The sequence below is a fragment of the Saccopteryx bilineata genome, chromosome X (genome assembly GCF_036850765.1).
Source record: "Saccopteryx bilineata isolate mSacBil1 chromosome X, mSacBil1_pri_phased_curated, whole genome shotgun sequence".
In the NCBI taxonomy this organism is placed as follows: Eukaryota; Metazoa; Chordata; class Mammalia; order Chiroptera; family Emballonuridae; genus Saccopteryx; species Saccopteryx bilineata.
In genome coordinates this window covers 72089289-72113119 of record NC_089502.1, presented here as the reverse complement: position 1 = coordinate 72113119, position 23831 = coordinate 72089289, and the positions used below count along the sequence as shown (strand labels likewise).

General features: G+C 42.7%; 1 protein-coding gene across 1 annotated transcript in view; it reads right to left on the bottom strand.

Annotated features, from left to right (window-relative positions):
- Nucleotides 1–23831, bottom strand: part of MSN (moesin) — a 76915-nt gene that overhangs the window by 18392 nt on the left and 34692 nt on the right. The window contains exon 2 of the mRNA XM_066248933.1: nucleotides 9318–9401. Coding sequence (XP_066105030.1) covers nucleotides 9318–9401 — 84 coding nt within the window. The remainder of the gene's footprint in view (nucleotides 1–9317; nucleotides 9402–23831) is intronic.

Genomic DNA, 23831 nt, shown 5'->3' with positions numbered 1-23831 from the left:
AAGTAGCAGAGTCAGATCTGTTTAACTTGAAACCTATTCAGATCCAGTGCTTTCTGCCACTTCCCTGCCTCTCTTATGCCATGCAGTTTCCCACTCCCAGGATGGATTAAAGGCTGAAGGTAGAGATTGTTGGCTTAACTCCTGTATCTTGTTCCCCTAGGTTGCTCTTCTATCTTTAGCAACTAGGAATAATGCCTACATCCTTCAGACTGAGTCCCATTTACAGTGCTCCAAGAAAGAATGTCTGAAGAGATAGAGCAGGGACTGTGGTATCTATACACCAAAAAGCTGTACTGTGTCTGGGGGCTGATGCTTCTTTCCAAATCATGATTTTCATTACCATTCACACAGTTTAAGAGTGGCTATGAGGTGGAAACAGGGTGAGTACCTCAGTGTAGTATCTGAGTGGCCCTCTGATGTTCTGGGCTTCTTGGCTGAGCAGTGGAAAGAGAGGACAGCCAGGAAAAGAGAGGTGGGATGTTTTCCAGTCCCTGACATTAGTATGTTAATGGTTCTGGTTGGCAGCTAAACCCCAGCATACCTACTACTGGGGATGAAGGCAGTGAACTTGAGCCACATCCTAATGAGGTCATGCTGGCATCAGTCAGTCTTCTTTATCTTTTATTTTTTGGTGCCAGTGAGGCCCAGGGAAGGGTGGAAGGCAGTAGAGGGAGGGAGGTTGAGATGAAGAAATTTACTTGGAGACAGCAACAGGGAACAAGGAAACAGTGTTGCTGATGTCCTTTCCTGTGAATAAAACACTACCTCTCCTGAAAGCGAGCACGCGCGCGCGCGCGCACACACACACACCCCTCCCTCCAAATGCATCCAAAGCCAAGTCCCATAGTCACTCTGAAAGCTTACAATCTAGGCTCTTCAGAGACCCCAAGGAAAATGTAGTTTATATGTATTAAGTACCTATTATGTGCCAGGTACTGAACATTGAAAACCCCTGAGATAGCTATTATCTCCATTTTATAAATGAGGAAGCTGAGATTTATAGAGGCAACTTTCTAAGACCATAGAGACTAGACTAGAATCCTAATGCATATGACTCCAAAACCTATACCCTTTCTTCTCTAGCATATTCCCTCCTAACACCAAAGGCTCACAGGGACTTAGGGTTCTTAAGTGACTAACTGCTTTTTCTCTCTTTTAGTCCAGACATCCCATCCAGGTAAGAAAATCTGACCACCTCTGCATCTAGATATGGATTCTGGTTTTCCCACTAGGCTCAGTCAACAACAGCTTTGGAGAGAAGCCATATTACCAGGTCATCAACCTTCACTGCCCCAGTGAGCAGTGAAGGTTGATGACTTTACTTTTTGTATTTTATAGCAGGTATCAGGAAGCCGGAAAGTCTCACTTCTGTCTCAACTTTGCTGTGTGATCTTAAGGCAACACATTTTTCTCTCTGGGCCTCAGCTCCCCCATCTGCTACAAGTGGTGTGGCTTCAATGACCTCTTTCTTATCTCGAGCTTTATCAATCTATTAATTAGGTTTTTGTAAAAGACTAAGAAATAAAATTCTATTTCCCATCTACCTCTTGCTAACTTGGATAACTAGAAACATGTTTAGAAAAGATAAATTGGGGGTGAGGGTATGAGAAAAGATCAAAAGACTTCCACGATTCAATGGCAAGGTGAGTCCTTGTGTCTATGTCAATAAGCAATAAGAACTGCCAGCAGATTTTAGATGGACAATACAAAATGTTCATGTTGAAATGTAATATTGGCTATTTTTTTAGATAGAGTAGGAGTGTGTGGACAGGAAAGATTGTTTAAAACATCTCTTATCTCATCCTAAGTATAAAATAGAGACCATTTAACAGTTCTAATGGTTTTCCACAGGGTTGCAGAAGAATAGTGTGTCCAGATTCAATCAGTAAGAATAAGTTTCAAGAAACTATTCAACCCCATGAGAGAAAGAGACCCACCAAAGATGCTGAAGATCAACAAATAGGGCCTGGATACTAGGTTGGGGGCAGGGGTAGAGCAGACTGGGAACAAAGTTAATAGAGCAGCAACTGGCCTTTGCCTCTGTGAACAGCCCCACTGTAGAGGCTCAGAGACCCCAGAACCAAAAGGTAGTGTGGCAGGCATCGACTACATAACTAATCCAAGAGATTCCAGGAGTGGGCTCTGTAGCCTCTTTTTGTACCAGGTTGTCTGATTCACTAGTGAGGTAGGCAAAAGTGGGATTAGAGGAAGAATATGGATGTCAAAATACTTCCAGAATCTAGAGTATCTCTGAGGAAAAGTTGGACAAAAAATAAAGTACTATCAAATAAAAAAGTGCAGAATCAGCAGGGAATTTTAATCTCTCTAAGCACTGTATCTTCCTTTATGAACATAGTGAAACCAGATGAATATAAATTTTCTACTTTCTGAGGTTCCAGCACTTGGAAAGAGGAATAATGTCTCTCAGCCTACTGAAGTCCCAAAGTGTGGAAATCAAGGTGTGTAGGGGGCAGGAAATATGACCTGAAATCAGAATTGCAACCAAAAAATAACAAAGGATAAAACAGATGACCCCTGAACCCCAGGCTATAAGGAATCTCAAGACTTAAAAGTGAAGCCAAGCTTTGCTTGCTTCCAGCTTTGCTTCCAGGTGAGATGTTCATTCCAGAGGAAAGAGAAACCTCATTTTCTAGTGGTAGAGCCTATCTAGATCCTGGTTCCAGAAACAACATCTGTGGCTCCAATGACTAGGATCCTACCCTTGTACTCTGAGAAATGATTACACACCCGAGAAAGAAATTCTTTCTTGGCTCCCTTTGACCCCAAACAGCCAGCTCATCTGGCCTACGCTATTATTTCTTAAAGCTGTCACAGTGTAAATGGGGGGGGGGGTGAGATAAGTAAGTAGCTGCAAGCCAGAATTTCTTTGAAGCCTCAGGTTTAGTCTTATTCATTTGTGAAAATTTTATATGCTATTCCTTAAATCACTACATTTTAATTATAAAATAGATACCATCTACAACTGAAATTGATGCCTTGAAATACTAAATCCAATTCATCCTACAGCAATGTGTGCCCCCTAGAACCTGCCACAAATGCCTAGAAGGACTAAGGCTTCAGTGTGTAAGACACTGGCAGTGGATTCTATTCAGCTCCACAAAACAAACTCCCACAATAGGCTGCAGAGGACTATAGGGTCCAAGCAGCATAATTTGGAAAACTGGGACCCAGTAAAAAGAAGAGATTTCTCGGTAAGAAAATCATCTCTAATTACCAGAAGCATGTGGATGTAAGAAAGAACCCCCTTTTTCCTCTCCCCTGCTTGTGAAGGCTGCCTATATCTGAGGTCTATAGAGGGAAGGGGAGATCGGGTCAATTCTGAAGCCCAGAGTACCCCCTCCCTATATACCCCATGTATCTATCTGAGTAAACAAACTAGTGATGTTATCACCCACTTCAGATGCCCAGAACAGAATTGGGAAGCAAGGGTGGAGCCTCAAGAGGAAGAGTGCACAAAGAATTATATGCAAAACTGCATCTATGACCAAACACCTAAGGTCTGTTGAGATCCCACTACAGCCGTGGCAGCAGCTACATCAGCCACCCACCCAAAAGCAAATCAATGCACAACTGTGAAGTTCCAGGCAAGGCTTACACCATTGCTACTTCTGCTACTCCACAGTGCCTGTGCTCAAGAGGCCACCAGCTCTATAGCACAGAACACACTCAGGTAGAGTTCTAAATTTAGGAACCAAACTTCCCTCCACTTACAATGAAAACAGGCAAAGAGAAGGGAGGTCACAATGGAAGAGCTGACAAAAGGCACTGGGAAAACTGGAAATGGTATATGGCTTGGTTCAAGGCATTATACTACGTCCCAGCTATCTGACCATAACAGGTATTTTCCCTCTCTAAAGCATCAATTCCTAATCTATAAGATGGAGACACTGTAGTAGTAGTAGTAGTAGTAGTAGTAGTAGTAGTAGTAATGATAATAATAATAATAGGTCCAATTATTTTATAAAATAAAATGCAAGCCCTAGCCAGATAGCTCAGTTGGTTAGAGAGCTGTCCCATTAATGCAAAGGTTGCAGGTTCGATCCCCAGTTAGAGCACATACAGGAACAGATCAATGTTTCTGTCTCGCTTTCCCTTCTTCTCTCTCTAAAAATCATTAAAATAAATATTAAAATAAAATGCAAGAAAAAGAAAGGGCTGCTGACTTCAATGTAGAGTCCACAAATCTTAAGGACTTTACTGAGCTAGAAAAGCTTCCTGATTTCATGGCTCCCTTATCTGAACTTTTAGGGTAATTTCCACCTACTTATTAGGCCCTTAAGTAAGAACAACTAACATTAGAATGCCCGTTATGTACCAGGTGCTTTACTTATTTGGGCATTAAATAAGACCACAAAAATCCCTGAGATTAGTGTGATTATCATTTTGCTGGGGAAAGAAAAGCCCTAGGAGGTTAAATAAGCCATCCAAATTCACACAGATAAATAGAACAGTGATTTTCAATCAGGAAACTGAAAGATTTTTTTAAAACATGCCATACCTGGCCTGTGGTGGCACAGTGGATAAAGTGTCGATCTGGAATGCTGAAGTCACTGGCTCGAAACCCTAGGCTTGCCTGGTTAAGACACATGGGAGTTGATGCTTCTTGCTCCTCCTTCCCCCCTTCTCTCTCTCTCTCTCTCTCTCTCTCTCTCTCTCTCTTCCTCTCTCTCTTTCTCTCTCTCTCTAAAATGAATAAAATATTTTTTTAAAAATCATATAATTCCTGACTATTTAATCAGGAGCACTGACCTTTTTCCTTGTCAAATAAAAAAAAAATGACAACAGTCAACACAATAGCTATCTGGTGTAAATGATTCAAAATTATACCTATTTTTTTTTTTTTTTTGCTTTTTTGTCTGATTGACAAATACATTTTTTGGTGTGCCACAGAAATTTTGTAATTAGTTTGTGTGCCAAGAGATGAAAAAGGTTGAAAATCACTGCAATAGAAAGACAAAATTTGAACCCAAGGCCAACACCAAATTCCATGCTCTATACACAACCGGAACCCCAAAAGTGTTTCTTTTATTCTATGTGGGAGTAGAATGGCATGTACTTTCCTTAAGGGCACAGATGGTGTTTGATGGGTCTAGGCATCCTCCTTGAGGCACAGTAGACCTTCAGTCAATATTGAATCAATAAAAAGATAAATGAATGGACACTTGGAGATTTCACCTCATTTCTAGGGCTCAAACCTTAAGAGAAGGGGCAGGTCATCAAGTTAGATTAGAATTAGAGCTAGAGTCCCTGGCTGGGGAGGAGCCAAGCAGAGGTTTCTCAAAGTGAAATTCATGGTGGTGACACTGCCCCCTAGTGTCATCTAGGTAATCAAGAGCCCTCTGAAGAACCTCAGGCTTTAAAAGTAGAGGTAAGTAACAGAATGTTGTTTAATGTGTGTTCTCTTCTCTCCCTATCTGTGAGCACATTCATAAGAAGAAACAAAGATAAATTGGAGGAACTATGGGCCTCAATTCCATTTCCCACCAGTCCTTGGGTCTCCTCAAGCTATGGTTTCCTATCATTGCCTGTTATTTATTGCTGGTACCAAATGAGGGTGCTTCCTCTCTGGTCATCAGCCAGATAGCTTCTTGGTTCCAAGATGGCTCCAGAGCTTTTGTAAACTCCTGCCAAGTAGTCTAGCTCCTTCCTCCTAGGCCCAGTTCCATGAGGAGGGTTTTCTTGAATGATAGGTCTCAAAGGCCAGACAGAATAAACTTCCTCCCTTATGCCTCATCAATTTAGTGGGAAGAGATTATACTTCCAACAACCTGCGAACACATACTTCTGTAGATTCCTGTCCATGCCTGCCTTGGCCCCAAAAGTGTCAGGCACTCAATTCCTTCTCTGAGTTCAAATCTTTTTCCCCATAGTTTCAACCTATGGGGTCCAGGCTTTACCCCTTCTGACCTCACAGAACAATAGCCCCTTCTTTCCTATGACAGCCACTCAGAGATCCCAACACAGAGAACACATCTTCTCCTCAGCGTTCTTCAAGTCAAACAGCTTCATTCACCTTAAGCAGAATAATGCAGTGGGGAAAAGCATAGTATTGCATCAATGCTTTACTTTTGGAACTCTATATCACATCTTACTAACTACAGAACCTAAAATGTGTTCTTTCACTCTCATAGGAAGGATCGTTGCAAGAATTAAAGTACTTAGTGCAGGGCTAAGTACTCCTACATGGTGCTCAATAAATATTTCTCAAAATAACACCGATCTGCCTGACCAGGCAGAGGTGCAGTGGATAGAGCGTCAGACTGGGATGAAGAGGACCCAGGTTCGAGATCCCGAGGTCACCAGCTTGAGTGAGGGCTCATCTGGTTTGAGCAAAAGCCCACCAGCTTGAACCCAAGGTTGCTGGCTCCAGCAAGGGGTTACTCGGTCTGCTGAAGGCCCGCGGTTAAGGCACATATGAGAAAGCAATCAATGAACAACTAAGGTGTTGCAACACACAATGAAAAACTAATGATTGATGCTTCTCATCTCTCTCCGTCCCTGTCTATCCCTCTCTCTGACTCACTCTCTGTCTCTGTAATAAATAAATAAATTTAAAATAAAAATAACACCGATCTTCTGAAAGGGAAGTCATGAACTTCCTGGGTTTCTTCCTTTCCTTTCCTCAACCAGTATGAAAAATTCAAGCCTGTTAAGGGCATTCTTTGGAAAGCAGTGGCCTTCCGAACTAGCACACCAATCTGACCAGGGCTCCCTACCATCTGGGCTGCCTTCAGAACCACACCCACAGTATGCAAACCAAATCAACACTAACAAAGAATTACTAGGCCTTGTGGCTTTTTGAAATTAATAAACTTCTTTGTTCAAGGATTTCAAAGATTTTATGTCCTAGGCTGAAAATTATGCCTTCTTCACAACCCACAGCTATCCTCCTCCAATGCAAATGAACAAAATCCCAGTGTTGAAGGCAGGAGATGGCATTATTTTGTTTGAGAGGGGTAGGGTATAAAACCTCTCCTCTCTATATCTGCTGCCCAGAATGATATTGCTTTCTGAAGCAAAGGGCCAAACAGCCTTTGTAGAATATAGATACATTCTCCCTTTTGTCCCAGAGACATTAAGAAGCCTGTCCAGGAGGAGATGATGTGCATGCCAGGTAGCTTCCCCTCCCCCACATATATGCCAACTGGTAATTATACTCGTGAGTCATTTCCCTCCTTTTTATAGAAAGGGTTCATAAGAAATCCAAACAGTGGGGTTAGAAATGGAAAGAGGCATGGAATGCAGAACTGAATGCTGGAGATACATTTTTGACAGTTACCCAGACTTGAGAGATCAGTTATACATTATACAGAGGGCTAAACTGAGGTCCAAGAAAGGAAAAGGTTTGTGTAAGGTATCAGGAGAGATTCAATAATTTTCACAAGGCCTAGCTAGGAAAATGAAGATTCTGTTTTCTCATCTGTAAAATGGAGCCAGTACTAATTTCTACGCTCAAAGGGTTCTGTGATAGTCAAATGATATATACATAAAATATCTGTCTCAGTACCTAGCATAAAGTAAGCCTTGGACAAACATTATCTCTCATCTGTATTAGCCATAAACAACAATTTTCTCAGTCTACCAGTTGACATCAGGGACTCAGAGGGGCATACCCAACCAAGCTCTCCCCAGATCTCTAACCATCCCACCCTTCCTTTTACAGGGAGATCTAGATAGAAAACAGCCCCTTACCATCTCCATCTTCTCCTTGTCTTTCCCCTCAACAGTCAGGGGTATTCATAGGAATAGAAATATCTCATTTCCATATAACCTGTTTTGTCTTTCTTCATTCCCCTTCCCAACTCTAGGGAAGTTCTCAGATTGTAGAGGGGCTCTGAGAGCAAGAGTGCCTGGAAAATCCATCAAGGTAATATGTGGTCCTAACATCCTGGACAATAATGTCAGACTCCCCCAACAAATCTCACCAGAGGCTGGTGAGGAAAAGGAATCTAGCCTATCTTGAGTAATCCCAGCCATTGGAAATGGGAACAACATTTTCATTCCTGAAAGTCTGGCACATTCCCTTGGCCTCTGGAGAGTCTTTGAATGCTGAAAGATTCCATGCCCTCTGCCTGGCTACTATATCACAATCCCTTCTGGTAATAATGATTTGCAGCAAAGGGACACCCCTTGGGTTGGAGACGGGAATAACCACATCAATATGATCTCTGTGGCATGACTGCAGGAGATGAAACACCATCCTATTGCATTCATCATCCTCAGGGGTGTCCTAAGTTCCAATATTCCTTTGAGGGAAATGTACACAAAGCACATGATCTCTGGGACAGTTTCCATGTACTACAAAACAACAACAAAATAACGTGACAGAAGCCACGTGGTGCAGTGACAAGAATGCAGGGTTTAAATCCCAGCCAGGTACCAGCTGTTTGCAAATAAGTTATTTAATTTCTGGAAAAGAGATCACATATATCTTTTAGAGGTGAGAGGAAGGCTCTGTGTGCTTAACTTTTTTTTTTCAATTATAACTTACATTCAATATTATTTTGTATTGGATTCAGGTATACATTATAGGGTTTAGACAATCATATACTTCACAAAATGCTTCCCTACCAGGCACTATGCATAGTTGCAACAATAGTATTAACTCTATTCCCTATGCTAGGGGTTGGGAACCTTTTTGGCTGAGAGAGCCATGAACGCCACATATTTTAAAATGTAATTCCATGAGAGCCATATATGGACCCGTGTATGTCACGCATTATCAAATAAAAATCTGGTGTTGTCCCAGAGGACAGCTGTGATTGGCTCCAGCCACCCACAACCATGAACATGAGTGGTAGGAAATGAATGGATTGTAATACATGAGAATGTTTTATATTTTTAACATTATTTTTTTTATTAAAGATTTGTCTACAAGCCAGATGCAGCCATCAAAAGAGCCACATCTGGCTCGCGAGCCATAGGTTCCCAACCCCTGCCCTATGCTGTACTTCATATTCCCATGACTATTTTATAACTACCAATTTCTACTTCTTCCCATCACCTTTTTCATCCAGCCTCTCAACATCACCTTCCCTCATTTTTAGAGCATTTACCATTCTGCTTGCTTCTCTTTTCTGCCATTTTCATGACCAAGGATAGAATTAATTGGAGCCATCTAAAGTACAGGTTGCCAAAGTTAAACTGCCTCCTTTGTTATTAAAGCTGGGGTAAGCCTTTGTTTTGACTTCTCTTAGAGTAGCAAGTAGAAAAATATATTCCCAAGAGGTAGGCATTATAGTGTGAACAAATGGGAGAAGTGAAAGAGACTAAGGGGTAAGGAGTCAATCCCTTACCTGGTCAAACAGCTGCTTGCCAGTGGTGTTGGGCTGGATGGCAAACTCCAGTTCTGCATCCATGGTGGTCACACGCACATTGATCTAGGATGAGGTCGAAGGAGACAAGTTATTTGTTTGGCCCTGTGTTCAGCAGAGCCTGGGACAAGTGTCTCTGCTCAACCATAGAAGAAGGAACTAGGATGCTAAGAACCTGAGCAACTTAGATATTGGTGGCAAGGCAGGGAGAATTTGGAGCAAATAACCCGGCCCCTATTTCCAACCAGCTTACTACTGAAGATTAAAAACAAACCAACCAACCAACAAACCAATAACAGAGCAGTGCTTACCAAGGGGCAAATAAATTAATGCAAATCAGCTTACTATCAAGAGGAAGCAAGTGCTGACTGTAGTTCTTCTAGGAAGCCTTCCCTACTTACTCCAGTTAGCCCCAAGCCCATGGTATTTCTTATCCACCTGTGATTTACAGCCTGGATTATTTGTAGCACTGGTCTTTGCAGAGCCACAAACAGGATAAAGAACACTGGGTTCCATGCCTAGCACTATAACTAGCTCAATATACAACCTTGGATAAGTCTTATTCACTTCCTGGACCTTAGTTCTCCTCATATGTTTTAACGGCAGGAATGGGGGTGCGGGGGTGAGTCAATTAGGTGATATCCAAGGACCATTTTGGTACTAATTTCTATGACTCTATATAATAACTTGCATTGTTAATGCTCCTTGTATTTATGACTCATTGGTCTTCTTACACACAAGAGAAGAAGCCTCAGCTGAGGTAGGTGTGGGTATCAAAGAGGTGCTACCAAAGCCATGTCAGCAAAGGGAAAAGGAACAGAGAGAGTCCCAGATTTAAAAAAAACAGCTAGCCATACAGGATTTCATAGGCACTAGAAAAAGGACCCTCCATCTTTATGAACAGATCCGCTAACTCAAGTCAAAAATAATTGAAATTTCATTTGTAGAAGTGTGTTCCTTTGGCTGAAAACTTGGTAGTTTTCAGGTGGTAATAGTGGCAATAGCAACAATCAGCAGTAGCTTTTATGTACGGAGACTCATTAGTCAGTATACACTTCATATGCACCAACTAATTCAACAATGACCCTGTGAAATAGAGAGTAGTATCATCTCCACATTGAGGGTGAAGAAGTAGATATCTGTCTAAAGGCACATAACTAGTAAGTGAGGAAAACGTGGTCTGAATTTAGATTTAAGTACAAATCTCAAATTTGAACCAATATGCTAAGTACCTCTTACATCAAAGTGTAAAATGTCTCCCATTAAAAGAAATCAGAATTTTTATACATTTTACTTAAGTAATGTATATGGTACAGCCACAAGATGGCTTGTTATAAGACTATATAAAATGTTTGTGAAGAATATTTTATGCCCAGGGAAAATATTCAGTAATATTAAATAAGGAATAGTAATCAACAAGATTACATGAGCTCAATTTTGTAAAAATTATGCCTACAGAGATAATTGGAATTATGTCCACGCACTATTTATACTATTGGGGGGAAAGACTAAATATAGAGTTGTCAAATATGCCAATCCCCACGGAATGGGTAAAACGTTAAGCCTTATCAGTCTTTGACACCTCTGGGCCTTTCCTGAGCACAGGAGTCAGTTAGCAGTGAAGACAGCCATTTTGCTAGCTAAACAATTCAGATGAGGACCAGGCCTGGGGAACAACTTTGTAAATAAATCTCACCAGGGAGCCAGGGAGGAAATCTATTTCAGGATTGACAATGGGACAGGAAAGGCCCTGAAGGCAGGAACAAGTAAGGCAAGTGCCCCAGTGGGAGGCTATGGGCAAGGTTAGCCACCTAGACTAGGTGTTACCCTAGGCTTCCTGCCAATCCAGTGACCTCCATAGAATAGGGCCTCATAAAGTGGGGAGAATGAGGTGCAATGGGCTGAAATTTGGCCACAGCATCTAGCCTCAAATCAACCTTGATCTGGGTCAGGAGATACCTCAAAGTACCAATGACTGAAGTGATAGGGAAGAGAGGGAAAGGGACAGTGGGTCTTTCAGTACATTGGAATTCATTCTTACCTCAAGCTTTCTGTCTTACTTAGAGTTGCCACTCCAATACCAAAACTCAATGGGTACATATAAGATACTGGCTAAATGAATAGTGTTAAGCAAGGGGATATAAGAGACAGATATAGCATAGCACACAGATTCATACGTGGTAACATTTTACATCTTGACCTTTTTTGTGCTATAGATCCTTCTGGGCAATCTGGTGAAGTCTGTAGATCCCTTCTCAGACTACTATATATGCATAAAATAAATTAAATATAGGGAAGCCAATTATATTGAAATAGTTATCAAATTTTAATATATGCTTCTTTATTATCATTTTAATTTTAATCTTATTATCATTTTAATTACCTAGCACTGGATCTTAATAGTTATTACTGCTGTAATTTCAACTTTGTGTTGGGCATATAAAACATTTTGCAAAATGTATAATAACTAAATTGTGATGTAAAAGTACCTTTGATTTTCATTAGTAACAAAGTCATAGATATTGCCATTACTACTTCTTTTTTCTTTTGCCTACATTCATGACTGAAAGAGGGGCTAAATTTCAACAAGAGATTAGTAAAAACCAATATGTATTTTTTCTCCAACCAAACGTATCCTTCAGAGTTCAAATTATATTCATGGATTCTATGTAGGTCCAAAAACTTCAGGTTAAGGAGCTTCCCATAAATTTTAATTCACCCAATAATAATGAAACACTATAGTTAAGGAACTATTGGTTAGAGTGAGTTGTAGGACCAGTCCCTGAACCCAAGGCACTTATTGAATAACAGCAAACTGTAATATATGAGGGACACCCTGAGAGTGCCATAGTGAAACAGAAATAAACCTTTTATGGAAATTAAAAAAACACAGTGTGGTGGTATGTGCACTGGTCTCTAAGGATAAGCTGAATTTTGATAAAGGGAGACTGGGAATGCGGGTAAGAGCACCTTAATGTCCTGGGTAAAGAGATGTGATGGCCCAGAGAAGACAGAGATGCAGATGGCCTGGTTAGAAGCAAGCATACAAGCCTAATCCAGGGTAAAGGAGGCCGTAAGAGTGAAGAGTGAGCAATAATGTGGGAGAGTAGGTGGAGGGTCTTGAGGTTATGCTAGAAAGCTTGGCCTTAATCCTGTTAGCAGTGGCTAGCCAGCCTGGAGGTCCTGAGCAGGGTGGGGCCAAATCTAAAGAGATGCTTTTTGGAAAAAAAGACACCCAGAAAGGAAACTAAGGAAAGGGGTGGGACTTCAGGGCCACATATCACAGTTGTAAAGCCAGTAGCCAGGGCCACTACCACAGCAGCCTGGCCCATGCAGGTTCACATTAGATTCGGACAGTCGGTAAAGAAACAACGGAGCCAAAAACTGGTGGGCTATAGTCTTTAATCCTAGCTTGTACCCGGCGGGCAAGCAAAAACACACACTGGGCTCCAAAACCCACTCACATTCAGTGCTCACAAAGCTACTGACTTATCCGAGTTTCCTAGAATCAAAGGTTTCTAGCTCACCAGACTTTATTCACCTCTGTTCCCCATCTCCTTCCTTCTCCCTGCACAAACTCTGCACTAACTGGCTTCTCACTCAACACTCCGCCATCTTGGCTGCTTCTTCTGGCCTCCTCCACATGGCCTTTCTCTGCTCTCTGCTGTGATCTCTCTGCTCTCTCATGCTAATCATCCCAGGAACCAAGAGAGCAAGCTCCCGTTCTGCCCCTATTTTATAGTGTAGAAATCCAAACCTTTAATCCAATATACAAAACAGGGAAGTCTCTAATACAAAGTCACTTATCTGGGGCATGATGGGATTGTACCACCCCACATCAAAAAGGGTGGAAAAGGCTTGATCCCAAAACCAAGCCCCAGGCTACAAGGATTCTGCTTGCCCCAAACACACATTAATATCACCTGGGCAACGGCCTCCAAGTGGGCAGCACCATCTTTAACAAAGTGAGCATAATATATTTCATCTGCCCAACAACAGTCTAGGAGTTCCCTTTAATTCACACTATTGAGATTTTTCAAAAAAAAATAAGCCATGACAATCACAGGTTATAAAAATTTAGCATCTTCAGGACTTAACCCATAGGCCTAAATACTGAACTCAAATATTTGTTAAGAAATTAAGGCCCTGGCTGGTTGGCTCAGTGGTAGAGCCTGGTGTGTAGATGTCTTGGATTTGATTCCTGTTCAGGGCACACAGGAGAGGGGCCCATCTGCTTCTCCACTCCACTCCTCCCCCTCTTGCTTTTCTCTCTCTCTCTCTCTCTCTCTCTCTCTCTCTCTCTCTCTCTCTTCCCTTCCTGTAGCCATATCTCAACTGGAGCAAATTGGCCCCCAGGCACCAAGGATGGCTCCATGACCTCTGCCTCAGGTGCTAAAGAAGAGTTTGGTTGCTGAGTAATGGAGTAACATCCCAGATGGGCAGAGCATCACCCCCTAGCGGGCTTGCCAGGTGGATCCCGGTCAGAGAACATGCAGGAGTCTGTCTCTCTGCCTCCCCTTCTCTCACTGAATTAAAAGAAAGTAAAAGAAAGAAAAGAAGCCTGACCAGGTGGTGGTGCAGTGAATAGAGTGTTGGACTGGGATGTAGAGGACCCAGGTTAAAAACCCCGAGGTTGCTGGCTTCAATAAGGGTTCATCTGGTTTGAGCAAGGCGAACCAACTTGAGCCCAAGATCACTGGCTTGAGAAAGGAGTCACTCAGTTTGCTGTAGCCACCCCCATTCAAAGCACATATGAGAAAGCAATCGATGAACAACTAAGGAGCCACAACAAAGAATTGATGTTTCTCACTCTCTCCCTTCCTGTCTGTCTGTCCCTATTTGTCCCTCTCTCTGTCTCTATCACAAAAAAAAAGAGAGAAGGAAGAGAAGGGAAAGGAAGGGAAGGGAAGGGAAGGGAAGGGAAGGGAAGGGAAGGGAAGGGAAGGGAAGGGAAGGGAAAAAAGAAAAGAAAAGAAGAAAAAGGAATAAGAAGTACAAATTGGCCCTAACTGGTTGGCTCAGTGGACAGAGCATTGGCCTGGCATGTGGATACCCCAGGTTCAATCCCTGGTCAGAGCACACATGAAAAGCGACCATCTGCTTCTCTTCCCCTCCCTTTCCTTCTTCTCCCCCTCTCTCCCTCTCACAGCCAGTGGCTCGATTGATTTGACCATAGTCCCCAGGTGTTGAGCATAGCTCAGTTAGTCTGAGCATCAGCCCTAGATGGGGGTTGCTGCATAGATCCTGATTGGGGTGCCTGCAGGAGTCTGTCTCTCTATCTCCCCTCCTCTCACTTAAAAAAAATACAAATTGGCAATTACAAAAAAGTCACAGGGATATAGTCAATATAGGGATAACATAGGGAATAAAGCCAACAATACTGTATTAACTGTATTAAAATAATTGTATGTATGGTACCAGGTAGGTACTAGACTTATTGGGGGTTCACCTGTAGGTTATATTACTGTCAAACCACTATGCTGTACATCTAAACTAATATAATATTTAAAGTCAATTGTAATTGAAAAGTAAATAAAAATAATAAATATTTCTTAAATAAATCAATTGATAGAAAGGATCCAGCTTAGGTTAGGAATAAACATGTCAGAGAAGCTAGTGCCATTCACAAGGCCTCCCTCAGAACAAGGGCTTTTCTAAAGTTCTCCGCAGAGAACTAAATCTGAAGATGTTGAGCTGAAACCAAACTGGAACCTACTTCCCCAAGAATTCCTGCTCAGGGTTTCTGTCATTCCACTGTGACTACTCCTCCAGGGAGAGCAGCCTGAGGTTTCCTGAATTTGATTAGAAGCACAAATAATCTTACATTAAAAAAATAGAAAACCAAACACAAAGGTACTTCTACTCCTGCCACTACTTAAGTAAGAAAATGTGAGTCATGATGACAGGGCCATGCATCTTTGCTCCCTAGTTTTCTTTGTGTCGGAGGTAGGGAGACTAAGGGTAATAACACAACTGGAGCCAAAAGGTGACAGGTAGGGCAGAAATCTCGATCAAAGGAGATTCTTGTTCTCCTTTAGCCTAATCTGGGACCAAAGTGTGTAAGATGAGCTGCAGGTCACTCAGGGCCCACTGGATGCTCACCCTAGTGAGTACCCACTAAGCTTTTGGGCTTGGCCTCTGCAATCTGAAGGAGAAAAAAGGTAGTCCAGTTTGGGAGGCAAAAACCTGGACATACAGCTTCTGGAGTCATCAGCCCCTTCGCTTGTTAAGAGTGGAAGAGCAGGACTAGGTGGAGTAGCATTTCAAGATACAGTAGTCTGCAGCAGAGAATTTAATCCCTTCCTAAGCCTGTCCCTGAAGACCTAGGCACAGATTGAGGTTAAAGACTATCTCTGGACAATATTAAGGGTTTAAAGAGTTTAAGGGGGAAAAATTTCTGGGTTTGGTAGTGGGGGAGTGTCACCTCTCAAACACACTTAGTCACTGCACCCACCAGCCCAAGAACAATAAATCCACTGTAATTTATTGAACAATTGAACAAAGAGTTCCCACACCAAGCCCTTCACTGCACTGACAAGTCCATCTCAGTGATCTGCCATCCAGAGTTCTCAACAAACTAGGATCTCTCCTGTGTCCCCAGCTGGCTGGCCTGAGAAACAAAAATAACCAGGACAGATGCTACCTCTGCCTTGGCTGCAGCAGCTGGGGTACTTTGGTCCATGGGCCTGGACAGCTTCAAATAATGGGCTCTCTTTCCCTAGAGCTAGCAACACCCAGGTGAGCAGTAGTCGGGTGACAGTGAGAATTCTGACTCACTTGTCCCATGTTACTGAACAACAGGATGGCTCTTTACTGGAGAGCAGTGTGGGCAAGACAGAGGAGAAAGCAGAGAGAGCTAAAAAATCACAAGTAACTTGCCTGAAGCATGGACCTGTAAGCCAGAGAGAAATGGCAGGACTGGTGCCACTTCGTGGGTGAGGATACTGAAGTACATAGAGGCAATTGACATGAGGATGAAAATGAACATTTACTGAATACCAAATATGTGCCAAGCAAAATCACCCACTGTCTCACTTAACATCACTGAAGCCATATTTACTTAGCCAACAAGTAGTGAAGATGGGTCTTCTGGACATTCCTGGAGCTCTTTCCATGACCCCACCCAACTCTCTAGTCATGCTAACTTCACTGCTGTCTTCAGATACCACCTTGGCAACTATTTTGGCCAAGTCCCAAACACTCTGATATAGGAAGCCAAGGCACAGCTAGGAAGCACTCCTTGGGAAGGACCCTCACCAGAGCAGAGCTTATGAGTCATCCCATTTGGATCTGAGCTTAATGACCTCACTTACCATCTGCCACCTCCCCATTCTCCCTGAGGGTTCACCCACTCTGGGCTTTCCATGCAGCTACTAGTATGGAGAAGGCAAAGTAAGTGAGGGAGGGGGTTTCAGAGGCAGGATGAACCCTACCAGAGCAATCCCAAAATTTCAGTCTCTTCACTGGAAAGAAAGTAGTAACCATATTGTCATCCAAACTGCCTATCCCAATTATTTAGGCTCTAGTACCCACCATTTCCTGCTACCAGAAATGGGGCAAAAGCAGGACAGGGCCTGGTCTGTCTTGCCTCTTGGTATGACAGCACTGCCTCAAGCAGCTGTTTTCCATAAGGGGAAAAACAACGGCTGCTTTGAATCTCTAGTCTAGGAGACATTCTCCCACTCCCCCTCCACTTCCACCACTGACTCACTCACTTCCCAGCAACTCAGTCTCTTCCTTTTGACTTGGAAGCGGTATCTGGTACAACAGTGATCTGTTCTGACCGCTTCCTACAAATTTCCACACCCTTACAACTACAAGACCTGGCTCTCTCCCTCCTGAGAGCATGCCCTTGCATGCTTCACCCCTCACCTCCCCCAGGCATGGCTATCTTTTTCCTAAGCTTCCGTTTTTTGCCTCTGTAACTTGTATCTTGAAGCCCATCTAAAGCCCATTTCCTCTACCTGTGACTTTCTTAATAAACTTTCCCTAATTAAAACAAACATACAAAACAAAAACAGCAAAACCTGTCTGGGATTGATCCTTCCTAGACTTGGGCCTTTTCCCAGTAGTTTCTAGAAAAGAGAACCATGCCTAACCCAGCGTACACCCATATCTTAATGAGTCAGCAATCTCTTCAAACCATTCCAACTGCTGCAAAGGGCATGGGAGACAAGGGTCCCCTTTCAATTGCTTTAGCCTAGTTTTGCCCACCAAAAGCTCTGCAAGAACCATTTCAACTGGGATACAAAGGCATATTAGGAACTGAGTATCACTCCGCCAGTTACCATGTATTTAAGGGAGTAACCCCGAACATAACTAACCTCTCTTAGTAATGAGATTACAACTACCTTGTCACTGTGGGAGAAGAGCTCAGAGAAGAGGCCAAAGCTACAAAGGTCAGAAACAGCAAGGTTACCTTAGCAAGCTGTAGCTTCCCCATTAACTCACCCTTAATCGCACTGCTTTTTGCTCAGTCTCAGGCCAAGGTAGGTTCCCCCTTTCTCTCTTTGGAGCTAACTCCAGGACTTACTTTCAAAATCAGCTCAGCCAAACTATACCCCAAAAGCAAACAACATCCACTCCCCCACCCCCAGACCAGCTCATGTCTTCTTCCTAGGCACAGGGGCACCCATTCACCTCCTCAGCACAGCCATTCCTGCTCTTTGCATTTCATCAAGATTTCAATCCACTGGTCCTGAAACTGGAAATATCAGTGTTCCTGCTGCCTGTCACCATTTCAGCCAAATAAGTAGAGGCAGGGATTGAATCTTTTATGGGTGCTTTATTCAGGTGGTCGGGGCAATCTGAGGAGAAGGGAGTCATGTATCTAAGGCCACATCAACCCTCTAACACAGTGGTCCCCAACCCCTGGGCCACAGGCCGCGGACCGCTACTGGTCCATGGGCCATTTGGTACTGGTCCGCAGAGAAAGAATAAATAACTTACATTATTTCCATTTTATTTATATTTAAGTCTGAACGATGTTTCATTTTTAAAAAATGACCAGATTCCCTCTGTTACATCCGTCTAAGACTCACTTTTGATGCTTGTCTCGTAAGTTCGACAATTATATTTAAAAATACCACAGTTTTTACGCCGGTCACATAATTTTATTTTGTGCATTTATCCATCCCACCCTAAAGGCTGGTCCGTGAAAATATTTTCTGACATTATGCGGTCCGTGGCCCAAAAAAGGTTGGGGACCACTGCTCTAGCACAAGCCAACCTTTTTCTAAGAGAAAGAAAAAGGTAGGTAAGGGTTTTAGAATTTCAAAGGAGAGCCCTGGCCGGTTGGCTCAGTGGTGGAGCGTCGGCCTGGCGTGCAGAAGTTCGATTCCGGGCCAGGGCACACAGGAGAAGCACCCATCTGCTTCTCCACCCCTCCCCCTCTCCTTCCTCTCTGTCTCTCTCTTCCCCTCCCTCAGCGAGGCTCCATTGGAGCAAAGATGGCCCAGGAGCTGGGGGTGGCTCCTTGGCCTCTGCCCCAGGCGCTAGAGTGGCTCTGGTCGCAACAGAGCGACGCCCCGGAGGGGCAGAGCGTCGCCCCCTGGTGGGCGTGCCGGGTGGATCCCGGTCGGGCGCATGCGGGAGTCTGTCTGACTGTCTCTCCCCATTTCCAGCTTCAGAAAAATACAAAAAAAAAAAAACCAAAACAAAGAATTTCAAAGGAGAGTTAATCAGATCATAGTCAAAGTTAATTGGATCATAGTCGGTGGCATTTGCTTGCAGTCCCCTGGGGCACAACAGTAGATTGCCTGCAGGTCTTGTGAAGTCCTGTAGTTCCCTTTAGGTATCCCAGTTCCTGGAACAAAGCTGTTACTTCCATTGACCATTAAGCCTATTGATTGAAACTAAAGCCACTATTACTCAAGCTACAATTTTAACTCTTGACTTCCTCCTATCAATCCTAGACTCTCATCTGGCTCCTCCAGAATAACACCCTTCTAAACTTAATCATCCTTATTTTTCAAGAGAATAAACAAACAGTCCAGAATGTCAGATCTGAAAAGGAACTCATAATTTGATTCAAACTGCAATATACATCAGGAGAAACTGAGGTCCAAAGCAGGATAGACATTAGCCTAAGATCACATAGTTGTCAGGCAGTGTGAGAGTAGGAAGGAAAAATTGGCTCTTGATTGGCCTATTTATAAATTATAGAATCATCCTGGCACTTAGAAAACAGTAGACATTTCAAGCTAACTACTCTTGGTCTAGAAAGACAACAAGGAAGAGGCTGGATCAGCTTGCTTCCATAAAAAAACTCTAAGCTAGCACTGCTTGGAAATCTAGCTTTTCAACAAAAAGCAGGCTTAACTTTCAGGTTCTGACACATTCACCACCACCCATTCTAGGGAGACTAAACCTTTTATAACAACATAGAAGGAAACTCAAAGTTCTTTTATTTCTAGGACAGCTTCTTTTCCCAAAACTTGGGTAGCAACTGATTGGGAAGGTTCCTGGTAGCAAGCATAGCTAAGGCCCAAGCTGGACGATGGGGAAGGTCAGGGGAAGGGGAAACAGAGAGGCAACAGTAGGGAAAGAGGAAACAAATTTTAGAGACAGATTTATATCCAGATAGCCAAGAACAACAGTTTCTTCAAGTCCCATAAAAATTTGAAGCTGTTGAAATAAAAGGGAAGAGGATCTATCATTAAAGTAAGTCTCTTAAATGGGTGAAACCTTTCAGGGGCCACACCCAGCTGGGCTTCAGTCTCTTACATTAGTTTCCTGCTTGACCCAGCTTCCTACCAGCAACTTTGACAGGAAGTATTTGTAGGCTGGAAACAAACCGTTTACAGCTGCCTGAAGATGCCAATTCGGCCTAGAGCACCAGAAGAGGGCTCTATTCTCTTTGTTCAGTAACACACCAGAGCAATCTCCAGCATCACAGTTGTGTAGCACACTGGAGTTGACCCAAGCCTCAGCTTATGTACCATCCACTCTTCATAGTATTTCTGCCCTGTCCTGTGCTCCTGGGGTATTAAAATCGCTAAAGCTATGATCAAACAAGTATGCAGGGGCAAGGAGATGCTTTCAGACCAAGTCAAGAAGCTCTGTATTCAACCCTAGAGGTAGGCTAAGGCCAGCTTCTTGCCAATCTTGCTGGTCAGCAAAAAGTCAAACTGGATATCTGAGGAACCCACAAAATTAGAGCTATCATCCCAAAAATAACAATCTCTGCTCTTTGAGGAGCAACACATAGTATAGTAGAAAGAAGCTTTGAAATCTCTTTGACCTCCCTCTTTCTGAAACTTAGTTTACTAATCTATAAAATGAGTCTAATAATATAAACTTTACAACAAGGTTATTGGGAAATTTAAGTAAAATAATAGGCATGAAGGTACTTGGCACATCATAAATAGAATGTGATGGTATCTAACCCCTCCTTTTTCACCACGTTATTACAAATTTCTCAGGAATAATTTAAAACAAAAACCTGTTCGGTTGCAGAGGGCACTTAGGGCTGCTCAGAAGGACCTCCCGAAAGCCCGTCTAGCATCCACATTGAGGGAAAACTCTAAACTGTGATTGGAATTCTAGTTGGTTAGACCATGTGAAGCCATACATGACACACACATACCTTTATAGTATTTTAAATGCATTCTCTTAAGAGGAATGGGGATTTCCCCCCAAGAAGCTGAGCCTTGAGGGGAGGCAGAACACAACAGAGCACCTATACTACCTTGTCCTTTGTCAAACTGCCTGATAATCTTTCCATATCCGCGATTCTGCCTTGCCATTTTCTCCAATCATGTCCTATCAATATACACAAGTCTCCACCCTCTCAACACAACCCACCATGACTTTCAAACTCCTTCAGCTGGTATTCAGAAAATCACAAACTGGGTCTGCAAACTGGCTCATCAGATTCCCCTGGGGAAAAATTTAACATACAAATCCCCTAGCCCAGGGGTAGTCAACCTTTCTATACCTACCACCCACTTTTGTATCTCTGTTAGTAGTAAAATTTGCTAACCGCCCACTGGTTCCATAGTAATGGTGATTTATAAAGTAGGGAAGTAACTTTACTTTATAAAATTTATAAAGCAGAGTTACAGCAAATTAAAGCATATAATAATAATTACTTACCAAGTACATTATGTCAGATTTTCGCTAACTTGGCAGAATAAATCTTTATAAAACTTACTATAGTTAAATCTATCTTTTTATTTATACTTTGGTTGCTCTGCTACCGCCCACCATGAAAGCTGGAATGCCCACTACCACTACCCTAGCCTTACCCACAGAGATTCTGATTTACTATATAAGAAGCAGAGCCCAGACATCAGAAGAGCTTCAGACAATTCTAAGACCCAGCAAGATTTGGGAACTTCTGGCACAGAATACAACTCCAGGAACCAACAAGACTCTAATGGGCTGGTATTCATAGGGCTAAGGGATGCTTATTAGAAGGGAAATACAGAAAGTAGAGAACAAGTGCGGAGAAATCTGGGCCTGGTAAAACAGTTCTCCAAAGTTAAAAGCAGTCAACCTCCACAAAAGATCAGGAATGCAATCAGTTCTGCTACTTGCTCCAAACCCCTCTGTAACCCAGTCTCCCTATTTGTAAAGTAGTCCAAAGATGAACCTTGTTCTTCCCTACCTAGTATCGTTGCTCCCACCAGCACAGATATTACTGTGCACTAAAGTAGTGTCTCTGTTGTAGAAGAAACGTAACTATGTGTTCTGAAAACCTGAACGCAAGGTCCAACCTCACCAATAACAAGCCATGAGCTCTTGACCTTTCCACCTGTAAAACGGAAGTAATGATACCAACTTGGCAGAATGTTATACAGTGCTAATGCAGTGTTCCAAAACTTAAAAATCATTTGGGACACTAGTTTAAAAATCCAGATATCTGATCCCTACTCCAAACTTACTGAAAGAAGCTTTCCATAGTAATTTGCCCCAGGTGATTCTTATTCTCTGGGGAGTTTTGAAATATATTACCATTCACGACAACATGGATGGACATTGAGAACACTATGCTAAGTAAAATAAGTAAATCAGGAAAAGCTAAGAACTTTATGATTGCTCACATATGTGGGATATAAAAATGAGACTCATGGATATAGACAAAATTGAAGTGGTTACCAGAGGGAGGAAATGGGAGAAGAGGAGTAAAGAGAAACAAATATATGTTGACAGAAAATGATTTGACTTTTGGTGATGGCCAATCAACAGTTCAAATGATATAGAGATGTTTACCTAAAACTTACGTATTCCTTTTTTAAAAATTATTTTAGAGAGAAAGAGTAGCATCAACTCATTGTTTCACTTAGTTCTATTTTGTTGTGTACTCATTAGTTGTTTCTTATGCATGCCCTGACCCAGGATCGAACCTGCAACCTCATTGTACTGGGACGATGCTTTATCCACTGAGCCATCCAGCCAGGGCAAAACCTATGCACATTTTTTTTGTATTTTTCTGAAGTGAGAAGCAAGGAGGCAGGGACAGACTCCCGTATACACCCAGCCAGGATCCATTCGGCATGCCCACCAGGGGGTGTTGCTCTGCCCATCTGAGTCGTTGCTCCTTTGCAACCTGAGCCATTCTAGCACCTGAGGTGGAGGTCATGGAGCCATCCTCAGTGCTGGGGCCAACTTTGCTGTAATGGAGCCTTGGCTATGGGAGGGGAAGAGAGAGACAAGAGAGGAAGGAGAAGAGGAAGGGTGGAGAAGCAGATGGGCACTTCTCCTGTGTGCCCTGGCCGGGAAATTAAACCCAGGACATCTGAATGCCAGGCCAATGCTCTACCACTGAGCCAACTGGCCAGGCTAAAACCTATGTATTCTTATTGACCAATACCATCCCATTAAAATTAATTTCTAAATTTAAAAAATTTAAACATTTAAAAAATAAAGAAAGATAACCAGATAACTCAATTGGTTGGAATGTCATCCCAATTCAGCAAGGTTGCAGGCTTGATTCCTGGTCCGGACACACACAAGAACTAATCAATGAATGCATAAATAAGTGGAACAACAAATCAATGTCTCTCTCTCTATCTCTCTCTCTTCTCCTTCTTCTCTCTCTAAAATCAATCAATCTATAAAATAATTTAAAAAAATCATCTAGCACAGATGCTATTGAGGTAAGTGGTAGGACCAGAGATCTGGTCCTTCAAAACTCTTTCTGGCCCAGAGATCTTCATTACAGGGACCTTGAGATTAGGACCCAGCCTGACCTATAGAGCACATCGAATAAAGCCTTGACCTAGAATGCTGAGGTCGCCAGTTCAAAACCCTGGGCTTGCCTGATCAAGGCACATATGGGAGTTGATGCTTCCTGCTCCTTCCCCTTCTATCTCTCTCTCTTCTCTCTAAAATAAATAAATAAATAAATAATCTAGAGATTAGGACCCAGCAGAGTGGGCTCTTCAAGCAGGAGAAAGAGATAGGACTTTGGAAATCCAATCATAAAGTTAAGTACTTTTAGGAATGGCCAAACTCTCACTCTGGCCATTGTTCAGAGCCTTCCACCATCCT